This window comes from Coloeus monedula (assembly GCF_965178545.1).
Source record: "Coloeus monedula genome assembly, chromosome: 1".
NCBI lineage: Eukaryota > Metazoa > Chordata > Aves > Passeriformes > Corvidae > Coloeus > Coloeus monedula.
The window spans coordinates 99,022,930-99,047,008 of NC_138781.1; the positions used below are offsets into that span (position 1 = coordinate 99,022,930).

Consider the following 24,079-nt stretch of genomic DNA (forward strand, 5'->3'; position numbering starts at 1 on the left):
TGGCAGTCTGGGTGTTGAGGTCTGTAGTGTTGGATCCCTGGTGGAGAGCAGGATGGGGCTAGGGAAGAGCATAGGCTGTGCTTTGTACTGATGAAGAAGTCTGAGTTGGCCTGCAGGTGAAAATTGTTTCTGTCCAAATCTTGGGAAAGAGGCGTAGGGGGTTGGGGGTTTTTGGTTGGTTGTTCATTTGTTGTTGTTTTTTTCTGTTTGTTTTTAATTTTTTTTTAAGTACAGCTTGAGCAATTAGCACACATACTGCTATTGAGCCTCCTGATCTAAGCTTTAAAATTATTCTTGGTATGTTCATTACTGTTCTTGTGAGGCATCAGAGGAATTTAATCTAGCAAGACATTACTAAGAGGTGTTAGAAGCTTATGGTTGTGTTTTGTACTAGCCTTACTAATTTTCATCTAATGCACTGACAGTATTGCAGGCCTAGGTACACCTCCGGAATGCCTTCATCGTTTTCCTGCTCTGTGTTACATTTTCCACCTGGAAAATCCCTTTTTCATAGACAGATGCACTAGGAAATAGGGCAAAAAGGACTGCAGCCACCTCAAAGTTTGCAGTCCCAGGCTTTACTGGGGCACATGGGACTGTGGGCTCTCTCTGTTTTCTCCTCCTCCTCCCCTCCCCAAGTACAGACCTAAACTGAACAGTCCAGACCTAAAGACCAAGCCCAGATCTGACATGTGCCACCTCTCACAGTCTGACCTTGTCCTCTTTGCTGAAACAGCTTGGTACATTGATTTTGACCAAGCAAGAAAGTATTCAAGGATGTCTGTGCTACACAGAGCAACCTGGGAGTCGCAGGTATCTGCTGATTCCCCCCTTCATCTCGGCTGCACAGGTGAACCGCGAGCCTCCCAGCTCTGCAGTGCCTGGAATGGGGCTGGCAGTGGTTTCCCGCCTCCCTCCTCTGCCCAGCACAGCCAGCAAATTGGTTCTCTCTTCACGGAGTACTGCTGCAACCAAAGGATTTGGTTTGCTTTGCTTTATTATTTACTACAATGATCAAAGCAGCCACTCCTTGTGATCATAAAAAGAAACCTTAAAATCTTATTTAAGAGCACAAATATTTTGGGCTTTGACAGATACGCTTTGAAAACAACACAGATGTGCAGTGTCAGATTTCACTGCTGCATGTGGCGTCTTTGTTTCAAACTGTAAATTTGGCTAGTAGTGCTGGGCATGTGCTTTCCCAAAACCTTGTCCCTGCAATATGGGAAAAACAAGTTTCTGGGTTGTGAGGTTTTTTTTAGTCCCTGAATATACCCCCTTGGAGAGTTTGAAAGGAAAATGATCTTAGCAGAGTGAGCATTCAGCCCTGCGAGGCTGCAAACCTATGGGTTATTTTTAACCTAATTACCTCGAATTAAACAAAAGCTTAAGAATGTTTTTGCCTGAATTGAAGGTGAGGCTAAGTGGACTCTATTTGCAGAGCAGCTCCAGCCAACAGCGTGGTTCTTCCATTGCGCCGTGCAGAATAACGCCCGTGGCAGTGCCCTGCGCTAATGAACAGTGCTCGATTTTCTGAAGGGTTGGCTTTTCTGAGCTGATGTGAGAGGATATGCAGCTCTAGAGCAGTTCACTCCTTTCCCCTTCTCACCCCTCCTACAGATGTGGTGATCGCTTCGGACTGGTGATGTTTTAGATGGAGCACGGTCTTCTTACACTTGCCTGGCAGTGGCTCATTAACTGCGTGTTAATTGAAACTGAAAGTTTGTCAGATGATTCAATTCAGTTACATGCTAAATGGATTCAGTGCAGTAAGCATTACTGCTGCGATGAAAATCTCTGTGGAATTGATCTGTGAACTGATTTGAAGGGATTCATTGGCTTCATCAGTGGCTCTGAGAGGTCAGCATCAGGAGAGCAGGCAGAGGTAGCCATGCTCCCAGCAAAACAAATCCTACTCTTCTCTTTCACCCTAAACAGCTCTAATTGCTGCCCACTATGTTCCCTTTCCAGGACATATGTTAGGTGGATAAATCTACTCTGGAGATCTGAGAAATGAAAATGAGGAAAATGAAAAGAGTGTTTTGAGCTCTGTAATCTAAATGGCTGAAATGTTGAATTCTTATCTTCCTATGGATTGAGCAGTCACAAAATTTTCCTAAAGTTTGATTGAAACATAAACACATGTTACAAAGAAAAACAAATTTAAAAAACAAAAGAAAAATATCTGCTTTTATCTAAAGGACAGAAAATTAAAAATTTGCATCCTCTACAACTCATCCTTTATACTTGGCCGCTGCAAAAGTCCCCCTTAAAGTGGGCAGTTTATTCTGTATGCTGTACCTGCTAATATGGTTGGTTTCCCTGTGGAGCCAATTTTTATTGCTGAGTTATAAACCCTTTGAAAATAGGGGCTTGTAATGGAAGAGCTGACAGACCTTTAACTAGGTCAGTTTTATCTGGCTCCATTATCTTTGCTTTTGTTAAAGCATTAAATGGTTGCAGATTTGTTTATTTTTCTTGCAGTCCCAGAATTTTAACATGGGTATGTTATTGAATTGTTTTTTCTTCAAAATGTCATGAACATGCAGTATTAGAGAGTTTATCCAGACTCCACAGTTGTCTTTAAAAGTAAATTGAGCTGTTGTGTCTTATTTCAAGATTTTCTTGCTCATGCAGTACATTTGGTCTGTAGCACGTCATTACAGTAGTAATACCAAAGTTTCCTTTTTCTCCTGCTATCTTACTCTAATCTTGAATTATGCTTTGTCTTTTGGGCTCCTTTCTGTGTAAAATGACAATGATATTTTTTTGTTTGTCCCATTCAGATGGAAAGCCATACCACTGCAACTTCCCTGAAGAGGAAACCCCAATGATAACGTATCAGTTGGATGAACTCCCAAAGCTGGGAGGCCGCAACGCCAGAGAAAATGAGGCCAGGGAATCTAAACCAGAGATTCCTGCTCTGGTCTCAGCACTGGAGGGTGTCATCAAGGAACCCTTTTCAAAATACCAAGGTTCTGCAGACATAAAGATGCCAGTATTTCATCACAGCCAAGGGCTTCCTTGCTCCAATCACATTGCTAGCTTTGCTTCGGGTGTGGGCCAGACATCTTCAGACATGGTCATGGACTTGAAAACATCACTTGAAGGGCAGGCTAGTCGTGCTAGAGAAAATTTGCTGGACTTGCACAGGGAGCATCCTCTGATAGAAAAAGGTGCTGAAGCTCTAGAGGTAGCTCCACTCGATTTGAGTGAAAAATCAACAAGGGATAATTCATGCAATAAATATCTGAATACATCCTTGCAAGCTGCTTTAATTGTCTACCCGTGTCCTTTCTGCAGTCACAAGACCTACTACCCTGAAGTCCTGTGGATGCACAAAAGAATTTTGCACAAAATCAGCTGTAACTCGATGGTACCCCCTTGGGTTCAACAGAATGGATTCAAGAGTATTAAAAACAACCTGGTCTTTCTGGCAAGGAGTGGGCGCACTGGCCCCCCTCCAGTTCTCGGTGGTAAGGAGTGCCAGCCTTTGCCCATTGCCAGATTTACACGTACTCAAGTGCTAAGTGCATTGCCAGGTTCCAAACCCAGCTCTATTTCTGTCGGGATGACTGCAAAGTCTGTGAGTACGCATCCATCAAAGGACAGTCATGCCCTCGGCCAGTGTGGTTCACGCGTGTCAGGTCTGGATGGGTACAGGCAGCCCAAGTTAAACCATTCCCAGGAGCAATACGGCATAGCAGCACAACAAAAAAGCAAATACGAAACGAATTCCAAACTTATGCAAATGGGAACCTATGGCAGAAGCGTAACACCTACTCAAACGGTCATATCCAGGCCTAGCACACAGCCCACCAACAGTAAGCAAGTGGAAAAATATGTGGTTCCCCAAGGAAGTACTGGGTTTGCCTCTCCAGGTAAGCACTGTGCATCTGACTCCATGAAGGCCAAATACAACCCCCCGCTGCAGTACCATCCTCTTTGTAAGAGTGAGCAGTACCCTAAACATGAAGAGCCGTCGGTGCCTCAGAGGGAGCCTCACGTGAAGGCTGGGAATGAGATCAGGACATTGGCAAACTGCACAGCGGTAGCACGAGTGAGTCCAGTGCTGCAGCCTCAGCCTAACGCCGTGGGAGTTGCTCCAGCTTTACACTCCAGCAAACAGGATCTGGGATCAGATGGGCATGAGAAACATTTGGACATTTTAAATATCTTTAAAACATACATTCCAAAGGACCTTGCTTCACTGTACCAAACCTGTGGTGCCAACAGCCCTGTCCTAGATCACACAGGTAAGATTTTCACAAGGCCTTCCATAGCTGAGGACATAGCTTGCTTGTTCCTTCTTTGTTCGGAGTCATGACATGCTGTTTCCCCGTGTTTTCCTTCTCTTCCTTTAACGGTTAGGATTACAAGTTCACTGTTTTTATCATTGCTGGATAGGCTTGAATAGGTTTGTTTACTGCTCTCTTAACATTGCAGCATCCCCCCCTTGTGCACTTTGTGACATTTCTGTCGCAGGTTAAATGTATCTGGTTCCACCTGGAGTACTGCTGTTCCTTTGTCCTCTTGCTTCAAGCAGGCTAGAGTTACACAGATGTGCTGTCACAGGAAGATCCCCCTGATATGCTGGTGCTGGCACACATCATCCTCTTTTTCCTTCAGGCGAAATAAACGTCCTCTGGGGCTTATCTGTGATGTTATTTTGGAGGTTTTGTTCAGTTTTGTCTGCAAACAAGTCTTCCAGCAACACAGAGGGATAATCACTTGTCAGTGTCCTTTGTCTTTCTTGACAAAAGTCTTAAGATCTTCCTTGTCCATATCAAAGGCTGCTAGATATTTTTCAAATGAGTCTTTTGATCTGTTTGTATGCTTATAATTAAAAAGAGGTAGAGCTGAATATGTGCCTACTAATTCACATAAGCAGAAAAATCAGTTGTGCAAATAGCCAGTTTAAAAGTTCAGGGACTAAAAAAGCTCAACTGCCATGTAAATAAAAATACACCTACATATTTGCTTTTGAAACCATACTCTTCTGATGATCTGCCAGAATTAGTTTGTCTCAGTGGAAACTGAAAATCATACTGGTTGATTACACGTGAGAGGTGTGTGTGTCTGTAGGAGAGGCGAATTGGAGCCATAGTCTCACCTCTCACCATTTGTAAACCATGCTATTTTTTATACTCTTGTCTTTGTAGAAATTGTGCAAATCAACTCCACATGAAAAGAACACACATTCCAGGCTGGTGTTCCGGTGTCCTCACTTGACATAATGTGCTCTCTTTTGTCAAAAGCGTGTGTGAAATGGAGCTTTTTGCAAGTGGTACAAAATCCAGGACACTTGGAAGCTGCTAGTTTTAAGGACAGCTGTGGTCTAGTGCCCAGAAGGTGTGTGCAAGTTGAGGCAAGGAAGGAGCCCAGAGCGTTAGGTCAGGTCTTGGCGGAAGGGCCTTTTAGAGAAGACAGGAAGGCAGAATCTGACATAGTCCATGGGTGAGTTGCATCTTTCAGCCACCCCATTGTCACTTCTGCTCAGTCACTTCAAAGGTGATGCTGTGTAGGGGCCTGTTACTTATTGAGCAGATCATTTCGCAGGTGCTTAGGGGCTAACCAACATCAGGCTCCTGCCTGGGTTTTGTTAAGGAAGCAGAGGAGGACTGCTTAGTTTCTAAAACTGCAGTTTCAGTGTTCCTTAGAGTGTTTTTTGTCCTGCCGTCTTTGCTTTCTCCATCCCAGTGGATTGTTGTCTAAAGTTTCTCCCTGCCCACTTCCTGCTCTAAGTACCAGTTCCACCATTGTTCCACCCCCAACTTGGGGTACCTTCATGTGGGTGCCCTCCTTGATGTTATTACATTGTGTCAGCCTGCTCAGAGAAATCTTACTGATCCAGTGAGCTCCCAGCCATGTTAGGAGGGGTAAGAGAGAAACAGTAAAAGCTAGGAAATAGAAGATGACTTAGTGAAGGCAAGGACCAGAAAATTCATGATGACTTTTCGAACAAAGTAAAATAGGGGCAGGGTTTCTAAAGAGGTCTCTATTTACCTGCTTTTTAAAGAGGAATTTTATTGCCAAAATGTTTTTGCTGGGCAGTGATTTCTAGAGACACTTTAACTGGAAGTTATTTAGTGCCCATCTCTGCTTTGAAACCTCTTCTTTCATTCCAAGTGTTTTACAGCAATCAAGTTTTCAGAATTTGAAACCTCTTTTTTTTTTTAATGTAGCTTGTCTTCATTTTATATACAACTTCCAAGTTGTTGATGTTTCTCCAAACCAATTGGCATGATGGCTGTTTTTCATAGCACTCAAATAAAAAGCTGCTTCAGGCAAAAGGAATGAGATCCTACCAACTGCAAACAGAGGAGGGTAATTGAACTTCGCCTGAAATAACATATTGCTCTACATAGGCTGGGTCCTCTGAGTCAGTATGCATCATTCAATTTAGCCTTAATACTGTAGTGTGAATATGGCAATCATGACATAAAGGACAGCCCAAAATCCTGCTTAGGTACACTATTTGTCATGGTTTTTCCTCAGTTGAATATTCCCAATAGACTTTACTTGGGTTTTTTTGGTATATGATGTCATCTTGGATCACAATAGACTATTTTAGTGTGTGGTAGTACAGTGCTCGACTTCCTTTTGAGTGGCTACATTTACTTTTGGGATCCTTTCTTTTACATTTGTGTTTGTTCCAGTGTGTCCTTGGAAGAGAGTTGTTGTGTGTACTGTTGTGATACAGCTGCAAACATGAAGCTTGCTGTGCTTAGGCTAGGTTTGTTTCACACTGCCCAGTCTTCCCAAATGCTTGTAGAGAGAATCTTACTGTTATATTTAAGAGTGGTTATTTATTTTATTCATACCATTTACATATTGGGTGGGTTATGGCAGCAGATGCACTCTTTCTTCAGGGTTACTTTGAGACCAGCTTTGAGCATGGATTTCACAGGAATTCCATTCACACAGTCGTGTTCATTTACCTTAATTTTTGAACACCTTTGTTCACCTAGAGGATACCCTGAGTGATGACTCATAGGGGCATTGTCTTTCAGCAGCCACGCCCATGGCTCAAAGCTCTGAACTATCAAAAGCTTTATGGTGCTACTTAGGAAATGCAACAATGGCAAATACACCTGGGAGCTATCCATTTTTTCTACCAGCTTTTTTGAATAACTCCCATAAAGTGAGTGGTAGGGAGGGGTTAGGTGGAAGTCTTAACCCACTCATCCTTCGTGTTTATACATTGGCTTACAACAGCATCCTCAACTGTCCCTCATGAGTGGGAGCAGTGCTTCCATGAAGGCTGTTGGATCAGGGTAGTGATGGCTTCTGAGATAAATGTATTCCCCTTCAGCAGAAGGAGACATGGGTTATAGAGGGATTAAATGTCTCTCCAGTGGTGTCAGAACCATGACTGGAGGAACCCAGCTCTCCTGGGCTTCACAAAGCTGCTCTGCCAGTCCCTGCCTGTCCAGCAGCCACAGCTGGTTCCTCCACACGCTTCCCTCAGCTTTGTTTTCCAGCTTGCAGCTACAGTTCTGGCCAGTGAGGGGAAAAATACTCATAACAGCTCAGAAATCCTGCTTCAATCTTGACTGCCTTACAAGGCAAACCCATCCCATTATAGTTCAGTAAGGTTCTCATTGATGCTTAGAACACTTACGTGATGTTTTAAAATAGTTTTGTTAGTGGTTTTTTTGTTGTTGATTATTTGTTTGTTTTTGTTTTGGTTTGGTTTTTTTTGCTTTTGTGTGTGTGTGTCAGTATATCTGATCCGGATTTTCCCCCAAATCATGATCTTGTATTTGACTGCCAGAAACTTAATTTTGTGAGCGAGAGTGTTCAGGTGTATTATGCAGACTGTGCTGCCATCTGCAGGAGGTGCTATTACAAAAGGAGAAAACAGCCTGTGAGTGGGGTGTTTGTTTGGAGGTTTTTTTGCAGCAAAACACTTCTTTGCAGTATATGGTGTGGTGGAAGCCATCCTAGGATGCTTGGTGTCATACCAGCAGAGTAGATGGCAGCTGTCATCTTCTCCATTCATTTTCAGCTGCAGCATCCATATTTTGGATGAATCCTGTGGCATCCTGCAGTAAATTTTTCAGTTGTGTGGAGGTTTTTTTATTGCCACTTTTTTGTTCCAATTTTATTCTTTTTAAATGCTGTAACTGGGGAGGGGGGATATGAAAGAAAAGCTGAAACTTCACTTCTGTTGACATCCGTCTCAGAATTTCTTTAAAAGCCGAAGTATTCCAGTGGCAAATGGAAACATCGACTCTTTTCTTCTGAAGAGGGTGTTTTACCAAAATAGAAAAGATGATGTTCAAACATTTTCTTTAATAATAAAAAAGCCCAATAAAAGTCAAATGTGTCTTTTTTGATCAGCAGCAAAAAGACAAAGACCAGCCCTTTAAGTCAGATGCTGTAAACTGACCTTTGGAGAAAAAGGAGAGGTTTGAACGGTTTTCCACAAATGCTAATGGCCTAGAAAACATGTTTACCCAGGGCTGGGGAAGGCTGCTGTGCTGCTACCAGCTCAAAATGTCCGGAATGACACTTTCATTCACAGATGTCTTTCGTCTGTGCCTCAGAGGTCCGGGGTCAAAGCAGCACCGGCAGGCAGGTAGGCAGGGGCGAAAGGTTTGATCAGTTTGCGATGGCTCTGCTCGCTCTGCATTTGTCTCTGAGGTATTGCCGCCTGGGGGGGACAGTCGGGCTCTGGTCCTACTCACTTCCTATTATCCATGTGACTTGTCTCCGCCACGCTGGAGTCACTTTGATTTGCCTGATGTACTGCTTGACAAAGCTGGGTGATGGCTGAGAAGTGGATCCAGCTGCTCTGAAAAGCGCACACCTGACATGCCAGTCCTGGTGCGGGCACATCATGGGGAGCATTTTTTAATTCAATGTAATTTATGCATTCTTGCAGTCCTGTGTGTGCCTAGCCTGTCAGCCAGTGCCTAGATGAAGGCTGACAGTTGTCATCCAGGGCCTGAAGGTAGCCTCACATAATGACACATTAGACATACTAATGATGTTTTCTTCTGGCATAATGTTTTCTTCTCAACTTTCCTCTCTCCTCTCCCCGCCACCCCCCCCCCGTCCACCCCCTCCTCCCTCCTTCCCTCCCTCTCTCCTGACTACAGGGATGCTCAGGACACAAACACGCCAAGGAGACTGTGTCTGCAGAGAATGTGGAAAATGCTTTACCCAACCCAGCCACCTCAGGACTCATCAGAGGTCCCATGCAGGTACCTTTTCACACTCGCTCTTGCTTTCTCCCTTTCCCACTTGCCTGCCTTCAGATTCAGCTAACAAAATGCCAAGAATTCAATTTCACATACCATGTTAACCTAAGTAATTCCAGTACCTAAATCTAATAGACAGGTTTTTTATTTTTATGACTATTGCTCTTGTTCTCCATATATTCCTTACCTGATCCCTGCCCAAACTCCATAAAATTGCAATGCATTTAAGATAAGTCTATTTGCAAATGTTTTATTTTAATTAGAGAGTAGGGTACTCAGAAATGAATATGCTAATGAATTCTGTTGCCACCAGCACAAATTGAAATCAAAGTACCCCTTTCAGCACAACATAAGGCTTTGTTTTGCCTCGTCGTTGCTGTTGACAGGAACATTTTTGTGGGAAACAAGATTTTTCCTCAGACTGGTCAGCCCTAAAATGGTAAATCCCTATCAGCCATTTTTAACCTGACATGGTCTGTGGTTGAGGCTGGAGGAGGCTGAAGCCACCGGTGTCACGAGACCTCCTGAGCATTGCATGAGACAGTGAGAGTATCGGGTTCCTCCTCAAAAGTGTGAATGATGCATACATAAGCCAGGCTGATGCAAAATGACAGAAGCCAAATGGTAAGTAATGCAAGAAGAGGGTCCCTTTACACGTACACTGATAATTAATGTTGTCAGTGATTGCTTTCTTCAGTGCTGAAGTCTGAATTAAAAAGGGCAGTGGCCCTAGGCTGCCATTAGCACACTCTCTTCCAGTAAGTGTTACGGTAAATTGGTATTTTCCGGCCACAGGCTAGTAGCTGGTGTCTTTTTTTGAACGTGGTTAATCTGTAATGGTCTCAAATAATGTACACACACTAACGAAGCTTGAATGTTCATCTGTTAACAAGCCCCCTTGTTCCCACAGTGGTATTTGAGTCTAATGGACTCCGAGGTACTGAAGTTCACACCACCTCCGCAGATGCCTCAAAACAAGTATGTTTTACAATTAATTGGGTGTTTGGTTTTTAATGTGGTATCTGGGAAAAAAATTGCACAATGATACTCATCACTAGAGCACTGACTGTTTTATAACATGTATAAATAATAATGGTATTGCTTAATTTTTTAAAAATCTTAAATTTTTTAAGCATTTTATCAGAATCTGATATATAGAGCATCAGTTAACTGTAAAGCAGGTAGTTAGTGTTCAAATAAACATGTTACTGGCTTACTGGGGTCTGGGTGGGATAGGTAACTCTGTAATGTGCCCTGACATGTAATAGTGAGATAGTACATAAAGAATTCCTGGAAATTTGCTTTTACAATTAACACATTTTCTGCTGCAATAAGACAATTAATGTTTAGTCTTCATTTTTCTGAAGAGTATTTGTACCCTGATATCCAGTATCTGGCCTTTGAAAAGTTCCTATCCACCAGTTTCCCTGGACTCTCTTAGTGTGCTTTCCTGTTTCTAGTATATTGTTTCCTGTCTTAACAAACACTTCTCAGAGCTCTGAATTATACATGACAAAGCCGTTACACAGAAAATCGTTAAACAGAATTTGTTTCATGTATCTTATGTCTTTGGAGAATAGTGTTATAGCCTGGACCTTCCTATTCCATTTGCAGCTTGGCAGGTGGGTTTCAGAGCACACCTTCTCCTGGGCGCTTCTCTGCCACTGTGAAACAGCCTTCAGCATCACTCACGTTTCCTTTCATCCTCACTTTTAGTTTAATTTTCACTATAGCAGCCCTCGTCCTCCTGTCTCTTACTAAACTATTGCAGATGTTTTAGCCATGCTTAGAGAATGCATCTCTGTGCTACTCCCAACATTATGAAGTTTATGGGTTGGTTTCCACTTGCTCATTAAACATTCTCACTGGGCACCACCACATTGCCTAGTTCCTGTGCTGCACCCTTCATGAAGACTCTTGGCACCTTCTCTCTGTCCTTGCATCTTCCTGGCCCAAAGGCTGCATGGAGAACCCAGCCTCTGTCACAAGAGCATCTGGATTGGCACCAAGCCATAGGAGTGGCCAACAATTCTCATAAAAGTTTCCAAGATGGCATAGCACTTCAGTTGTTGTAGCTGTGGGCAATGTTTGTTTTGCTTTTGTGGGACAGTAGCTGAAAAGTTATGCTGTAGTGTCCCCCTTATGATGCTTATCTGATAAAATTGTGCAAGGACACATCTCTCAGTAACACAGTGAATGACAGAGACACACTGTGTGTCAGAGTGAAACACTGCAGCTCTGCCAACTCGCTCAGCTAGTCTTTGGTTCTCATCAGTTCAATAATGTAGATTTAGTAAACCTAAGCATCTTTTAAAATGCTCTTTCATCTTTTCATGCTCATGGTTTTCTCTCATGTGTAGTTGAGATCACATTCTGAAGGCATCTGGGCTTTCTTCTTCTAGAAGACAATGAAAGGTCAAAGTTGGAAATACATTTCCAAAAAATTCTGAAATGGCCATATATATCCAAAATGAAATGTGGTAGCTCAGACCACATCTGGACTCTTTTTGTAATTTGGGTTATATTACTGCACAATAAATTGACTCATAATCTTGTGTTTGTAAACTATTGTCATGCCAGAATTTATTGGCTGACTTCTTCCATGGTGAAGGTAGCTTGCTTGTGCTATCTGCCAGTCTGCCTTCAAAGCATTTGATTAAATTACAGCATCTCAATACAGCAGAACACTGAGTAGGGGTTAGCTTCTTGAATGGCTTAATCTCATGCCAGTCAGTATTTTCACAGAAGATGCAGTGTGATCACTTCTGCAGGAGATAGTTCCCTTTCTTTTGTCCTGTTTGCTCCTCAGTACCAGCCTTTGTCTCAATTTGTCAGTGTCTCTGTCGGGTAGGATTATTCAGTTGTCTGCTGTTTTGCCAGCTCGTGTGGTGGGCAGGCATTGTGCTCCCCCAGAAGACTCCACCTGCACAGTCCCTGGGCGTTACAGAGGGAATACTCTCATTTCCACATGCAGCTGTAGGGGCCTTCAGAAGCACAGAAATGAGCTCTCACTGAGAAAGGTGCCTGCAGCATTCTGTTAACATTACCATTTCCCACTTAAAACGTTGTCACTCCATGTCTTCATTTCATTTCTTAATTGGGGACAGATCTATTCGTGAGAGTTTATGGTGTAAAGTCAGTTCAAGTTACAGAAGTGCCACGCACATGCTCCGAGCAAGAAACAATAGTTACCATGTACGGTAGTTTGAGAAGGAAAGAGGGGTTTTTTTGATGTCAAGTGGAAATGATTCACTTTACATAATGTTTCCACCTCACAGGTAAAATATCTTCCCCTGAGTAGTCTGCCAAAGAGTAAAAATATTAACATTAGTATTTCATGGTTCCCCCATTCCCTTCTCTAGTGAGCCAGAAGATCATCTCTAAAGGTTTCCTTTATGAAACAGTGTTAGGTAGGGCTTTTCAAATCCCCCAGCATGGTAGCTTACAACAGTGCTACGTTGAATAGCAGTTTTATCACAGAATAATTCTAATTCTGCATGTTAAAAATAGGGTCTACAGCCAGGCTTTTTCAAAAACGAACCAGCTAAATCTATATTTAGGTGTCTAAATAAGAACCCTATTTTAGGGTAGTGAACCACCAACAGGAGGTGCAGGTGTTCAGCATCACTGAAAAGGAGGTCACCTATAGCACTGTATAAAAAAGATCAAACACACACAGTTTTGCTACTGCTAGCACTGGGCTAACAGTAGCTAACATGTGTTTCATGCTTTGTTGTCAGCACCAATGAAATATATATAAAATGTAGGAAATAAGATACTAATTCGTAACATTATTTATTGTGGTTTCTTATTTCTACCCGAATGCTTTAAAAAAAACCCAAACCAAAATGACATTTTTACATAAAATGAATTTCCCATGAACTTTGGAATATTTCCTACTCTTCTTTATCTAAAGGACAAAAAATGCTCATTACATACCCCAAGTCAATACAATCTGTGCTAAGTCATGTGGATTCTCTTGAAAAGCTGCCATATTAAACATATTGAATATTCTGAATATTTTTATAAATGCTAAATATCCCAGTATATACATAATAAAGCTTGCTTATCCACAATGAATATGTATCTTAATTTGGCGTAGTCTAAGCAACATCCAGAGACATGATTTAGTAGGCATGAATTTGGGGAGCGCGCTTCAATTGCGTATACATGGCAAGACAAAAGCTGGCTCCCCTTCAGAAGGGGCCCTGCAACCATGTGTGTCTCAAAGCAAGGCTCTCCTAAAGCGTGGGGTCATTTCAGAGACACTGCCTGATGCTGCAGCACTGCAGCCAGAAGCCCAATTCCCAGTGGTACAGGAGTCAGTCTGGAGCCTGCTTTTTCACAGTGGTGACAGCAGCGGTAGCAGTTTCTAAGGCATACGCCGTGCATTTGACTTCTCCTTCTGCGTTTTTAAAGCCGTATAAAAACTTGGCCCACTTTAGGAATATGGTTTATGCTCTATCAGTGTCAATCAATATGCTCTAAAAATTTTAAGGGACAAGAAATTGGGTGTTCAGAAGGCATGATTTACTGGTTGGCAGTGAGGGAGAGCTCTCTCTAGTTGAGTGTATATATATATATATATATATATATATATATATATATATATGAACTATATTTGCAGCACTGGAGTCAGAGACACCCAAGTTCTCCATCTTCTGTGTGAGCGAAACAAGGAAAACCCCCAAAACTCCAACCTTTGTCCTCTCCAGAAAAACACCCTTTTATTCACTGAAAATTAATTAGAAGCTGCAGCCCAGGGAAAAAAACCCAGCTGTTGGTATCCTGAATTCTCTGGCTGAAGCTTTCCCCATGCCAGAAAGCGCTGATTGTCCTTCTTTCTGGACAGCACAGTTCTTGGGCCTCATTCACTGAAGAGAGGGGTGTGCAGTAGGTCCTGTATCTACTGTGTGACAAAGGTAAAGTACCTTCATTAAGGGGTCCCTAAACCTTCATTTTCTCCACTCTTAAGAATTTTAAAATATTTCTTGCAGCATTCATTATTTGAAATAGCATAAATGTGAATAGCGAGAACTTAGGGGATAGACGGGCTGGAGAGAACCATCAAGAAAACACTATATATATATATATATGTATGTATATATGTGTGTGTTGTAAAGGAGCTTGGGGGAAAAGCTGGGGACATCTGTTACCTGTAATGTTTTTATAGTCCAGCAACACTATAGCTCTGTGTGTCCTAAAGCGACTTTACAGAGAAGGGGAGGAGGCAAAAAACCTAACCCAGATTAAAAAGTTATTTAAACTATTGGTTTCTGAGTTTGCCTGGTTTGGGTTTTCTTGCACTCAAAATTCTAGTACTGTCTGTTAGAAGTCCTATTTATGACATTTGTTCATATGAAATGTCTTGCCCCAGTTCCTTGCAGAGTTTCTTCCAAAGATCATGATTAATAGTTCAGTCCTCATTATTGCAAATGTTATTTTTAAATAGTTATTCTGAGAACAAGAATTCCATTAATCAAAATAATAGATAATGAACAAATAAATGGCAACCTAATTTGTCTCGTTCATACATATGGAGATTATAGTGCAAACAATCAAGGAACCATGGAGGCTGCTGTACTGGCATCTGAGTAATATGCATGTATGTCTGTTACTTTATGAGCATTAGAGACAGGATTAGGAGCTGTAGTTCTTGTCCCAACACTTGTCCCTTGCCTGCAAACTGCAGTGGTACTTGTGCTTCTTGCAATTTACTTCAATGTCATGCAATAATCTGTCTCCAGCATATTAACATGCACACAAACTGGGTTTTTCCTGTTAACTGGGGAAAAGCCCTGGAAGTTGCTATGAGAGCAGCTTTTGGCATGGAAGCTGTAGGTTTCACGTAAAGATCTGCCACTTCATTGAAAGTGAAGAAAGCCTACTTTTTAAAAGGGAAAACATTTTTATTTCAGGAAGAATTCAATCCAACTCTGTATCAGCTGGTTCAAAATCTGACCGTACCTTGGGACAGTGTGAGTACAGGGGGCTGAGCCACTGAGTGGGTTTTGGCACACGTGAAGCTCAGGTGCTGTTCCCTGATGAAACAGGGAGCACAGCTGTGCCTGAAAGGGGCTCAGCCACCCATCACCTCCATCCCCTCTGCGCTATCCTTGCAGGTGGGGAGGATGGATTGTCCTTTTCCAGGATCCCTTGTTTTGTGTGATCCATGACATGCAGGGCGTGCCTTCACCACCTTGCAGGCTATCCATTGCAAAAGAGCGCCCCTAATCACACCCCTTTTTCAGTTCCTGCCCAGGGAAAGTGGGGCAAGGTGCTTCCCCTCCCCTCCCCTCCCCTCCCCTCCCCTCCCCTCCCCTCCCCTCCCCTCCCCTCCCCTCCCCTCCCCGCCAGCCCCACGAAGCTCTGCTGTGCTCCCCCATGTACACGGAGCCGGTTCCATACGAGGTGTTCCAATGATGAACGCCTCCTCCTGGAATTGTGGCTGTGTCTCTCAGGCATGATGCAGCCGCGCAAAAATGTAAAGCATCTTTCTTAGTTTACTGCAGGAAATTCAGCATCCAACTAAGGAAGTTTTATCACATCTCTCATTCAGTTACTGTTTCCTACATTTCAAATATACTGCGGTCTGTACAGCAGCTTTTTTTTTCTTTAATTTTGTTGCAAATCTTTCCGCCTTAAAACCAAACTTTGACTGGTAAATGTCATGAATCTCAGGCCAGGTTTAATTAGGAATTTTCTAAATCTATTAACAAAAGAGATGCACTTAATACGTTATGTCAACCAGAGCTGGGCTTTCTTTAGCTATTTCGAGGGCTGCCATAGGCACAGCTTGAAACTTGCTTGGATTTTACATGGGTGCCGTATTTTATGTTGCATTAATTTAAAATGGTCTGTTTCACTTCATCAAGACTTTAGCTTAAGGATAATGCATTTATGTAAGATTAATCTTGCCATGTTGTTTTAGGATCAGGATTGTAAACTGCATTGTTCCGACAGTGATGTTCTAAATGTCATTTTAAAGCTTTTCTTGGGAGCTGCAGGCTCCCACTTATTCATGATGTTATCTTTAATTTCACTTGATTTTAGAATATCCCTGCTATTTTTTTTCAATGTGGTAATTATTCATGAAAATTGGCTAAGAAAATAAAAGGAAGATGACAAGGGGGGAAAAAAGCTGCCTTAGCATTTGACAGACCTGCACAAGAATTCAGTTTTTTTTCATTTAGCTGCCTCTGTGACGTCAAACTTCAGCCTTTTTAAAGCACTGATCTAGTTATAAATCCCTTTTGGCTAGCACAAAATTCCACTTTTTGGAGGCCTCTTCTTTCCCTCCTTGTTCTCAGCCTTCTCTGAACTGCTCCGCCAGATCCTGTTACTTCTTGTTCTAGTCCGTCAGGGACTTTATATATGGGCCTGACGCGCTTTGCTCTTGGGGGAGACGCTTAAAAAAAACCCCCCAAAGTGTTCTCACGTGGTGGGTCAAGATGAACGTACGTGATGCTAATAAAGGGTAACGAATGCCGGCACAACTTGCTGGAGGGTCGTGCCTGGGAGCAGGGGCGAGAATGAGCTTTTCCCCGTGTTGTCCTTCTTGCAGGGGAGAGAGCACGGCGGCACGGAGGTCACCCACACGCTGCATCTCCGGAAGGGAACCTAGATCCCGGGCGGAGGAGCCCCGGCAGCCCCCCGCGCTCCAGAGCATCCCCCTGCCAGCCATCGCCGCACCCGGAGCTGCTGCGCGAGGCTGGGAGCAGCGCTCTGCCAGGAGGGGGGTGCCTCCTCCGCGCTGTTAATCATCTTAAAATAAATGAAGATGCTACACAAGATATATATAAATTGACGTACTAATCAGTCCCATGGTTCCTTATTTCCTTTATAATAAACAGTGGAGTTGGCAAGCACTGTGGCGGCACAAGGCATCTATATTAATCAACAGAAGTTTGAGACACTGGAAAAATTAAACTTTATGTGATTTGGACAGCATGAAGAAGTTAAGCACTGTAACAAAAACCTCCCTGATGCTCACAATGACTATTTGATACATTTGAAAAACAGCAGTGGATTTGAGGGCTGGAGAAGTATTAATTAATGAAACTGCCACTGCCTGTCATGCTGAAAAGCAAATTAAAAAAAAAAAACAACAGAGAGAGGAAGAATGGGGGGTGCAGGGAAGAGGTGGCATTCGGTGCTGAGAAAGCAATGCTTGATGAAGGATTAAAGGGACTAAAGAGAAAGACCGTCATTCTGCAATGGTTTGTTTCATTACAGTTTGGGGACCACTTGGATTTCTAGTGCTCTTGCTCTTGACTGCGCACCATTAATAGTATGTGAATATGGAAATTGAAACACTTCCAGAGAAAAGCTTCTATTCTGCTTTGGAAAAGAAAAGCTAGTTGAACACTAAGAAAAAAAACAGGCTTCTGTGTTTTACTCTCAGGACCTTTTTTTTGTTAACAGGGCTACTTTCTTCAACCTGGTCACAAAGGAAGTCTTCACTTAATGAAAAAAAATGGAAATAATAAAACATTCAGCTGTCTAACACCGCTGATCTGTCTGTTTAGAAGAGAAAAGGTGTCACTGAACGAATTCAGGCAGCCCTGGGGCCATAAGGTGCTCTCTGCTCCTGAGTTCGGTTCAGCAGACCAGCTGCCACTCCTCCTTGGGCCCGCTGATGTTCTGGAAAGACAAGGAACTTCTTTTGTGGTGGCAGGTTAATGTTCATATAAATGTGTCATGTCTTGTACTTGGTGATCACTGGTGGTGTTAGGAAAAAAAAGAAAAAAAAAAGCTTTATATACCTCTTCTACCGTAACTCTTTAACTGCAAGTTTTCAAGGTGGGGTTGTGGCACATAACAGGTTGTTAAACCATGCAGTGTAAGCAATTAAAAATGTATTCCACAGATATAAATATTTTCTTTTCTTATTGCTGTGACACTATGTGTGATGGTAATATTTCTGAGAGTTTCAGATTTTGCACATATAATTTTATGCATTATCAAAAGTTACTGCTGCCTTGAAAGAAAATGTTCTGTGAAAATTTTTGCAAAAGCTTTACTAGTTTTGTTTTTTTTTTAATTGTAACAGTTTGTAAAGGCAGGAAATGGAGTTAAAAAAACAACTAGCATGCTAAATATATTTTTCAAAAAAGCAATAATTTTACATGTACAGAAATGATGCTAACCTTTAATACAGGTGAGACCACAGTTTACTTAATACAGTAATGGAATAGTGCTGTTTTTGTAGAAATGGGCTTCTGACAAACGATTTGTTAAAAAAAAAAAGAAAAAAAGCAGAAAAAACCTTAAAACGTGATCTTTCTGTTCTAACAGTTTTGGTGGGCGGGGGGGTTCCTTTTTTAAAAAAAATCTAGTCAGTAATTTGGTCTGGATACTACTTGTTACTTGTTTTAAATTACTTGACAGGTTTTGTTACTTTGCAACACTTGCAACAATGCAAATTAACTTTCTTACGTATTTTTTTTAAACTAGATTTTCCTTATGCTATTACACGAGATGTAAACCAGAATTCTCTGTAAGTCTCGGTGTAGTTAGGAATGTCTGTGCAAGTACTTAAAAGTGACTGTAATTAACTGTTCTGTGAAGTTATTTTGAGGGAGGTCGCATAGACACATTCCATTGTACACCAAAAAAAAAAAAAAAAGAAAAAAAAGAATTAAATATTTTGCTGTGTTGCTTAATGATTATCATTTTGAGTTTGCACTAGCTTTGATTTTTTTTTTTTGTTGATTTCTTCTTTTCTTTTGTTTTGTTGCTTTTCTGAGTCATATTTTCCATGAGAGAACGTAATGGTGACAGTTCAGGAATGCACAAAAGCTAGTTGCTTAACCTGTTTGTTTGTGGTTTAGTTATTAAAAACTCTTCCATACCCAAAATGGCACGGAAGTGTAGTGTACATTTGTAATTTCTTTCTTTTTTTTTAATTGTATTTTTTTGGCAAGCTGAACTAGAACTAGAAAATCTGAGTTAATACTTAGAGCCAAACCTTCTTTCTGGAATTTTCTTCCCGAATCCTTCACACAGAAGCTAGTGCTGTCACTGCCATTACCAGGGTACTAATCAGCAAAGTTTACAATCATAATTTAGCTTCATGAAGAACAACAGTAGGGGAAATCAGTTTAAATAATTATATGCTGTGTATAGCACAGAAGTGAGATTTTCACTTAATTAAGCAAGAAATAAGAGTGGGTGGGGGAAAACCAACCTTAAGGACCATCTGTTTTTGGAAGTGAATCCCACGATTTCTGTTTTTTCTTTATCATTGTATTGTATTGATTTGCTATTTTAGTTAGACCATAGTATTTAAAATGAGTTGTGTTCTTATTTATTTAGTCAAATGGGCTTTGATCAGCTCTTTTAAGCAAAGTCATAAGTTTTTTTGGCATGACACACTCCTGTAAAGCCCTTTTATGACTGTTACAGGGACTTTCTACTACCTCTACCAATCTACTGTTTCTTCTTCTTAACAGGTTTTTATGGTGTTGCAAGTCTAATGTAACTTAGACAATAAAGGGTTTGATTATCTATGCTGCAGATTCTCCGTGTATCTGCCATCTCTCCCTCTCTGCCTCTCTCTCTCTCCCTCCCCCCCCCTCTGGTTTGTGTGTGGTTTATTATAGCTGAAGTGTAGGAGATCTCTTTTATTATGGTGGAAGTGAAAGAGACAGACCACCTTCACCAGAGTATTTTTGTATCCTGGATGTTGTACGCTGACCAGAAGTCAAACTTGGAGAAACTTTCTCCACAGGCCTAATCAGCTACTACATTGCCACCATGCTGCATTCTTGAAATTCCTTCTGTCAGAAATGCTGTGTATAAATGGGTGCATTCTACAAAAAGTTAAGCCAGTTGGAAAGCCAAGACAATTTTTAGGTTGGTATTTTAAAACCTCTTAAATGTCCTTAGTGATAAACCTTACCATAAATTGCTGCGTCTGTCCTATAGAAGACCCAGCTTTAATGAAAACAACTGGGTATTATCCTTTAGAAAACAGCATCTGCTGGTAGGTGCAAAAAGTGTTTTGCTGTTAACTGTAGGATACAAATCTCTCTCTAGGGGGATTTCCAGGCACTGATATCCTGCAGGTTTCGTGGTAATCCCAGTAAATGTGTTGCTGGGTTCTCATGCTTTGGGGAGCTGTGTGGTGTCTTCGTTTATCCTGCTGGAGGCATCAGAGCATGCTTGCCGTTCGGAGCCATCTTACAAAATCCTCTTACTCTCCTGGGAGTATCTGCATCACCCCTGTTCACTCCTTCTCATGCCCAAAGAGTTTCTGACCAGGCCTGTGCTTGGTATTGTTCTTCCAAGCCATATTCCCATGCTAGGCTACCTCAAGTATATCTCAGCAGCTCCACCAGGAGTGCTGGAATTCATTGACATAGGTGGGGATTTATCCTTGAAAAACCAATCTGCCACAAGACCTGGAACAAAGCAAGAGGTAACTTCTTCATTAGGTTCTTACTATGTAAAATGTGTTGGATTATTAGTGGAAAAGGTTGCATTTTATGACAAGTCAAATTTCCCAACCTCCGTGCAAGCCACTATTTTTAAGCAAAGCACCGAATTGCAGAGTCTTCTCTCCTCATTCATGCTCTCTGCTTTCTCTTTTGCTGTGTTTGAGAGCTCCATACTTCAGGGCAGTCCAATGTTCAGAGACAACAAGTGGATTCACTGAGAGCTCACAGGTAAGGAACACCAGCCCGGTCCACTATTTTAGAAGATAACACAAATGAAATGGAGTGTGCTGATCTATAAAAAACCTTCCACTTCAGGTTTTTATTACAAATTATGAAATGATTGTTTCTGGAGCAGCAAGTGATGTAAAGCAGTTGAAGATAATTGAAAGCATAGACATGCTCCCCTATTAGCTGCTTTCCATGGGGCTGTGGGAATGCTGGCTTTTTGAGAGGGACTGTAACCATGTGATGACATCATTAGCTATCTCCAGGTAGACAGTAGCTGTTTCAAAGATACTTTTGCTTGGTTTTTCATAACCCCCTCAAAATACTAGAAAAATACTCCCTTTGTTCGAGGCTGGTAGTCAAAGAGTAAATTGTACATGGGAAAAAAAGTCCATATGTGTTGGATATAAGCAAGTATTTCCAAATTGACCACCAGTTACTGGTCAAAGTAAGGAATGCTTTTGCTAATGAGAGAGGCAAGAGTATGTTGTGAGCAGGCACAGACCAGAGGTTTATTTTGTTTGTGGCTTAAGTAGTGGCATCAAGAGCATCAACATGGCCCAGCTCTGGATTTGGATACTCGCATACCCTGGATTGCTCACAGGGCCATAGAGAAAGAGAGGTGACGAAAGCACATGAAGATCAGTAAGGGGTTAAGTTTTGACCCTCTGAAATTGAAGCAGATGGCAAGCAGTCTCTGAGGAAGGGCAAAGCTGAGAACAGGACCAAGGAGAGGCTAGAAGTGGAACGAGAGGTTCAGGGAAGAATTGCCATTGAGTGGAAAAGTTGCCAAAAAGGGCAAAGTCAACAGTTTGAGAGACAAAAGGATTTGGAGATGGAGCAGAAACTCTGAAACCTAACCAGATGAGGTGTGTCCCTATTGCGGAGGGCTTCTGTTTAAATGAAAGGGAGGAGGAATGTGCAGGCAGCTTCTGGGAAGATGGATTGGAAAATTCTGAAAATAAGCACATAATTTAATCTTGGTGAATCATCTTATCCTGCAAAAATGTTCTTAGGGTGAATGATGTTCTGACAGAAAATAAGGGAATGCCTATTTTGATCTCTGCTTTCTTGACTGATGAGTGAACCAGAGGTAGAACTGTAATTATGAGTAGTTGAGGGTGGACTGAAGGGTCTCTCCAATACCTAAGGCATTCTGAGAAGCATATTGCTCTTTTAGAGAAACAAGCAAGCTGATTAGCCCCAAGCAGGAGGGGGAAGAAAAAGGCAGGCAAGAAGTCTTAGTGTTTTAAGCAGATGCTGAACTGGAGCAATCCTTTGAGGATGCTAGAGGGTACATTCAGATAGCATTCTGTAATACAGAATGTTTTAAGATGCCTTGTAGTATGTTGGATAAAAGAGCTGGAGATGCTTAAAGCTGTTAAGAAAAAATGTCCAATATTAAAATGGCTTATACACTTGGCTCTTTCCTTCATGAAATCCTTTGTATCTCAGATTTAAGTTGTTCATGTGAGATTGGTACAGATGGCTTGATTTGTTTGTTCCTGTGTCATCAGGTGAGTTACCTGTCAGGAGTTTAGAAAATGTGAGTTACCCATGTTGCCTTTCTGTAAGTGAAAATCTGTGCATGTCATCTTTCATCATCATCAACCCAAAGTACCACAGGAACCTCAGAAGGTTTTTCTAAGCAGAGAAAAATGATTTATTTATCTTTTAAATATTCATTGTTATGATATGACATAAAAGGGACACTGACCCTCCCGTTCATCTTACTCCCAGAAATCAGCTTATTTTTCTGGGACAGGGCAATGTTGTGCTTTGCCTGAGACAATTCTTGAGCCAGTGGTGGTTTCTGAGACCTACAACTTGTCACAGAATGCTGGAGCAGTGCTCCAATAAACACAGTTCTTCTGTGAGGGGCTTCCCTTGGCGAAGGTAGGTCACAAACCAAGCCATTTCTTGCTTTTACCACGAGTTTTCATGAGAGTCATGCTGCTGCTGCTGCAGGGACACTGGGTCTGTTTTTCCATGTGGGAGCCAGCAGTGGGAGGTCGCTGCAGTCACTTCACCCACAGAAGACCATGGAAATAAAATGGTAACCGGTTTGCTGGTACTGCTTTCCCAAATTTTTCTTCCTCACGTGTTCCTCTCCTCCTTCAGAGAAGACAGGTGTGGGTGGTTGCTTGCACCACAGAGAAGGTGATATGTCCAGAGCAGTGGTGGGGACAGGCAGCTGGCAAGAGTTTTCTCTTCTTTTACAAGAAGTCCACCTCGGGAGCTTGCCAAGTCCCGTCCCCTCTGCTGGGGTTTCCTACTTGCTTGTCCTGTGAAATGGCAAATCAGTTGTGTGGCCGTGCTCCTGCTAATGTGCAAAAGCCTGCTATGGATATGGGAATGATTGGCTTTTCCCAAGGTTTGTTGTTTGTTTTTTTTTTTCCAAATATTGACAAGAGTAGGGTGTGTTCTTGTTACGGAGTGTTTGTCTGCATTGTTAGAGGGACTGTCAGGAGGAAGCTTAGTGCAGGTGTGACATGAAGCACATTTTTTATCTCTAGGAACTGTAGGTCTAGAGGTAGGTTCTAGGAGCTCTTTACAAAGACAGATTTTTGGAAATTCGCTAACAAGAAGGTGAAATTACGTAGAAATTTGCTTAGGTGCCCAGTCTCAGGTTGCTCACCATCCCTGTGCCTTGAGAGGACAAGGCTGCCTGCTGCCAGTGGCCCTGGGCTGGCACCAGGATGGTGAAGGAGGGCCTGTACTCGCTGTTTCCCCGGCAGTGACACACGTGCATGGCTCTTCTTGCACTCCTTTCCCTGACCTGCTCACTTCCCAGCTCACAGCCTCAAACAGGGAAGCTCTGCTCTCTCACATCCCAAGAGCCGTATCCACCAGGACAGAGGTGTGAAGGGAATTGGGGCTGGTCTCAGCCCTGCCATTGAGGAGATGGTCTCGGCACAGCTGTGTTCTGGCATTTTTGGTTTTGCACCAGCCATGCAATGGGACCAGCCCAGGATCCAGAAGCCCTGTACTCCCTTAGCTGGGGAGATGTTCAGGCCTCTCTGGGGCCCTTGTGTGTGATGAAGAACTGAGAGTCTAGGCAGTGACTTCTGGAAAGGTTCACTGCAGCTCTGTGTTCATCCTTTGCAAGTTAGGGCCTTCCTTGCATTTGGCCAGAGGTCATCCCTGGTGCAGTGAGAGCTGCAGGAACTTCTGAGCTAGCTTGAATGCAAGTGCTAGAGTTAA

At 42.3% G+C, this 24,079-nt stretch overlaps 1 protein-coding gene across 1 annotated transcript in view; it reads left to right on the plus strand.

Moving 5' to 3' along the window:
• The window catches only part of ZNF516 (zinc finger protein 516), a gene marked incomplete at both ends in the record, with an annotated part of 57,370 nt that extends 40,537 nt beyond the window's left edge, over positions 1 to 16,833 (plus strand). Inside the window, 4 exons of the mRNA XM_082277800.1 lie at positions 2,787 to 4,256; positions 9,108 to 9,212; positions 10,120 to 10,187; positions 16,774 to 16,833. Coding sequence (XP_082133926.1) covers positions 2,787 to 4,256; positions 9,108 to 9,212; positions 10,120 to 10,187; positions 16,774 to 16,833 — 1,703 coding nt within the window. The remainder of the gene's footprint in view (positions 1 to 2,786; positions 4,257 to 9,107; positions 9,213 to 10,119; positions 10,188 to 16,773) is intronic.
• Between the last annotated feature and the right edge of the window lie 7,246 nt (positions 16,834 to 24,079).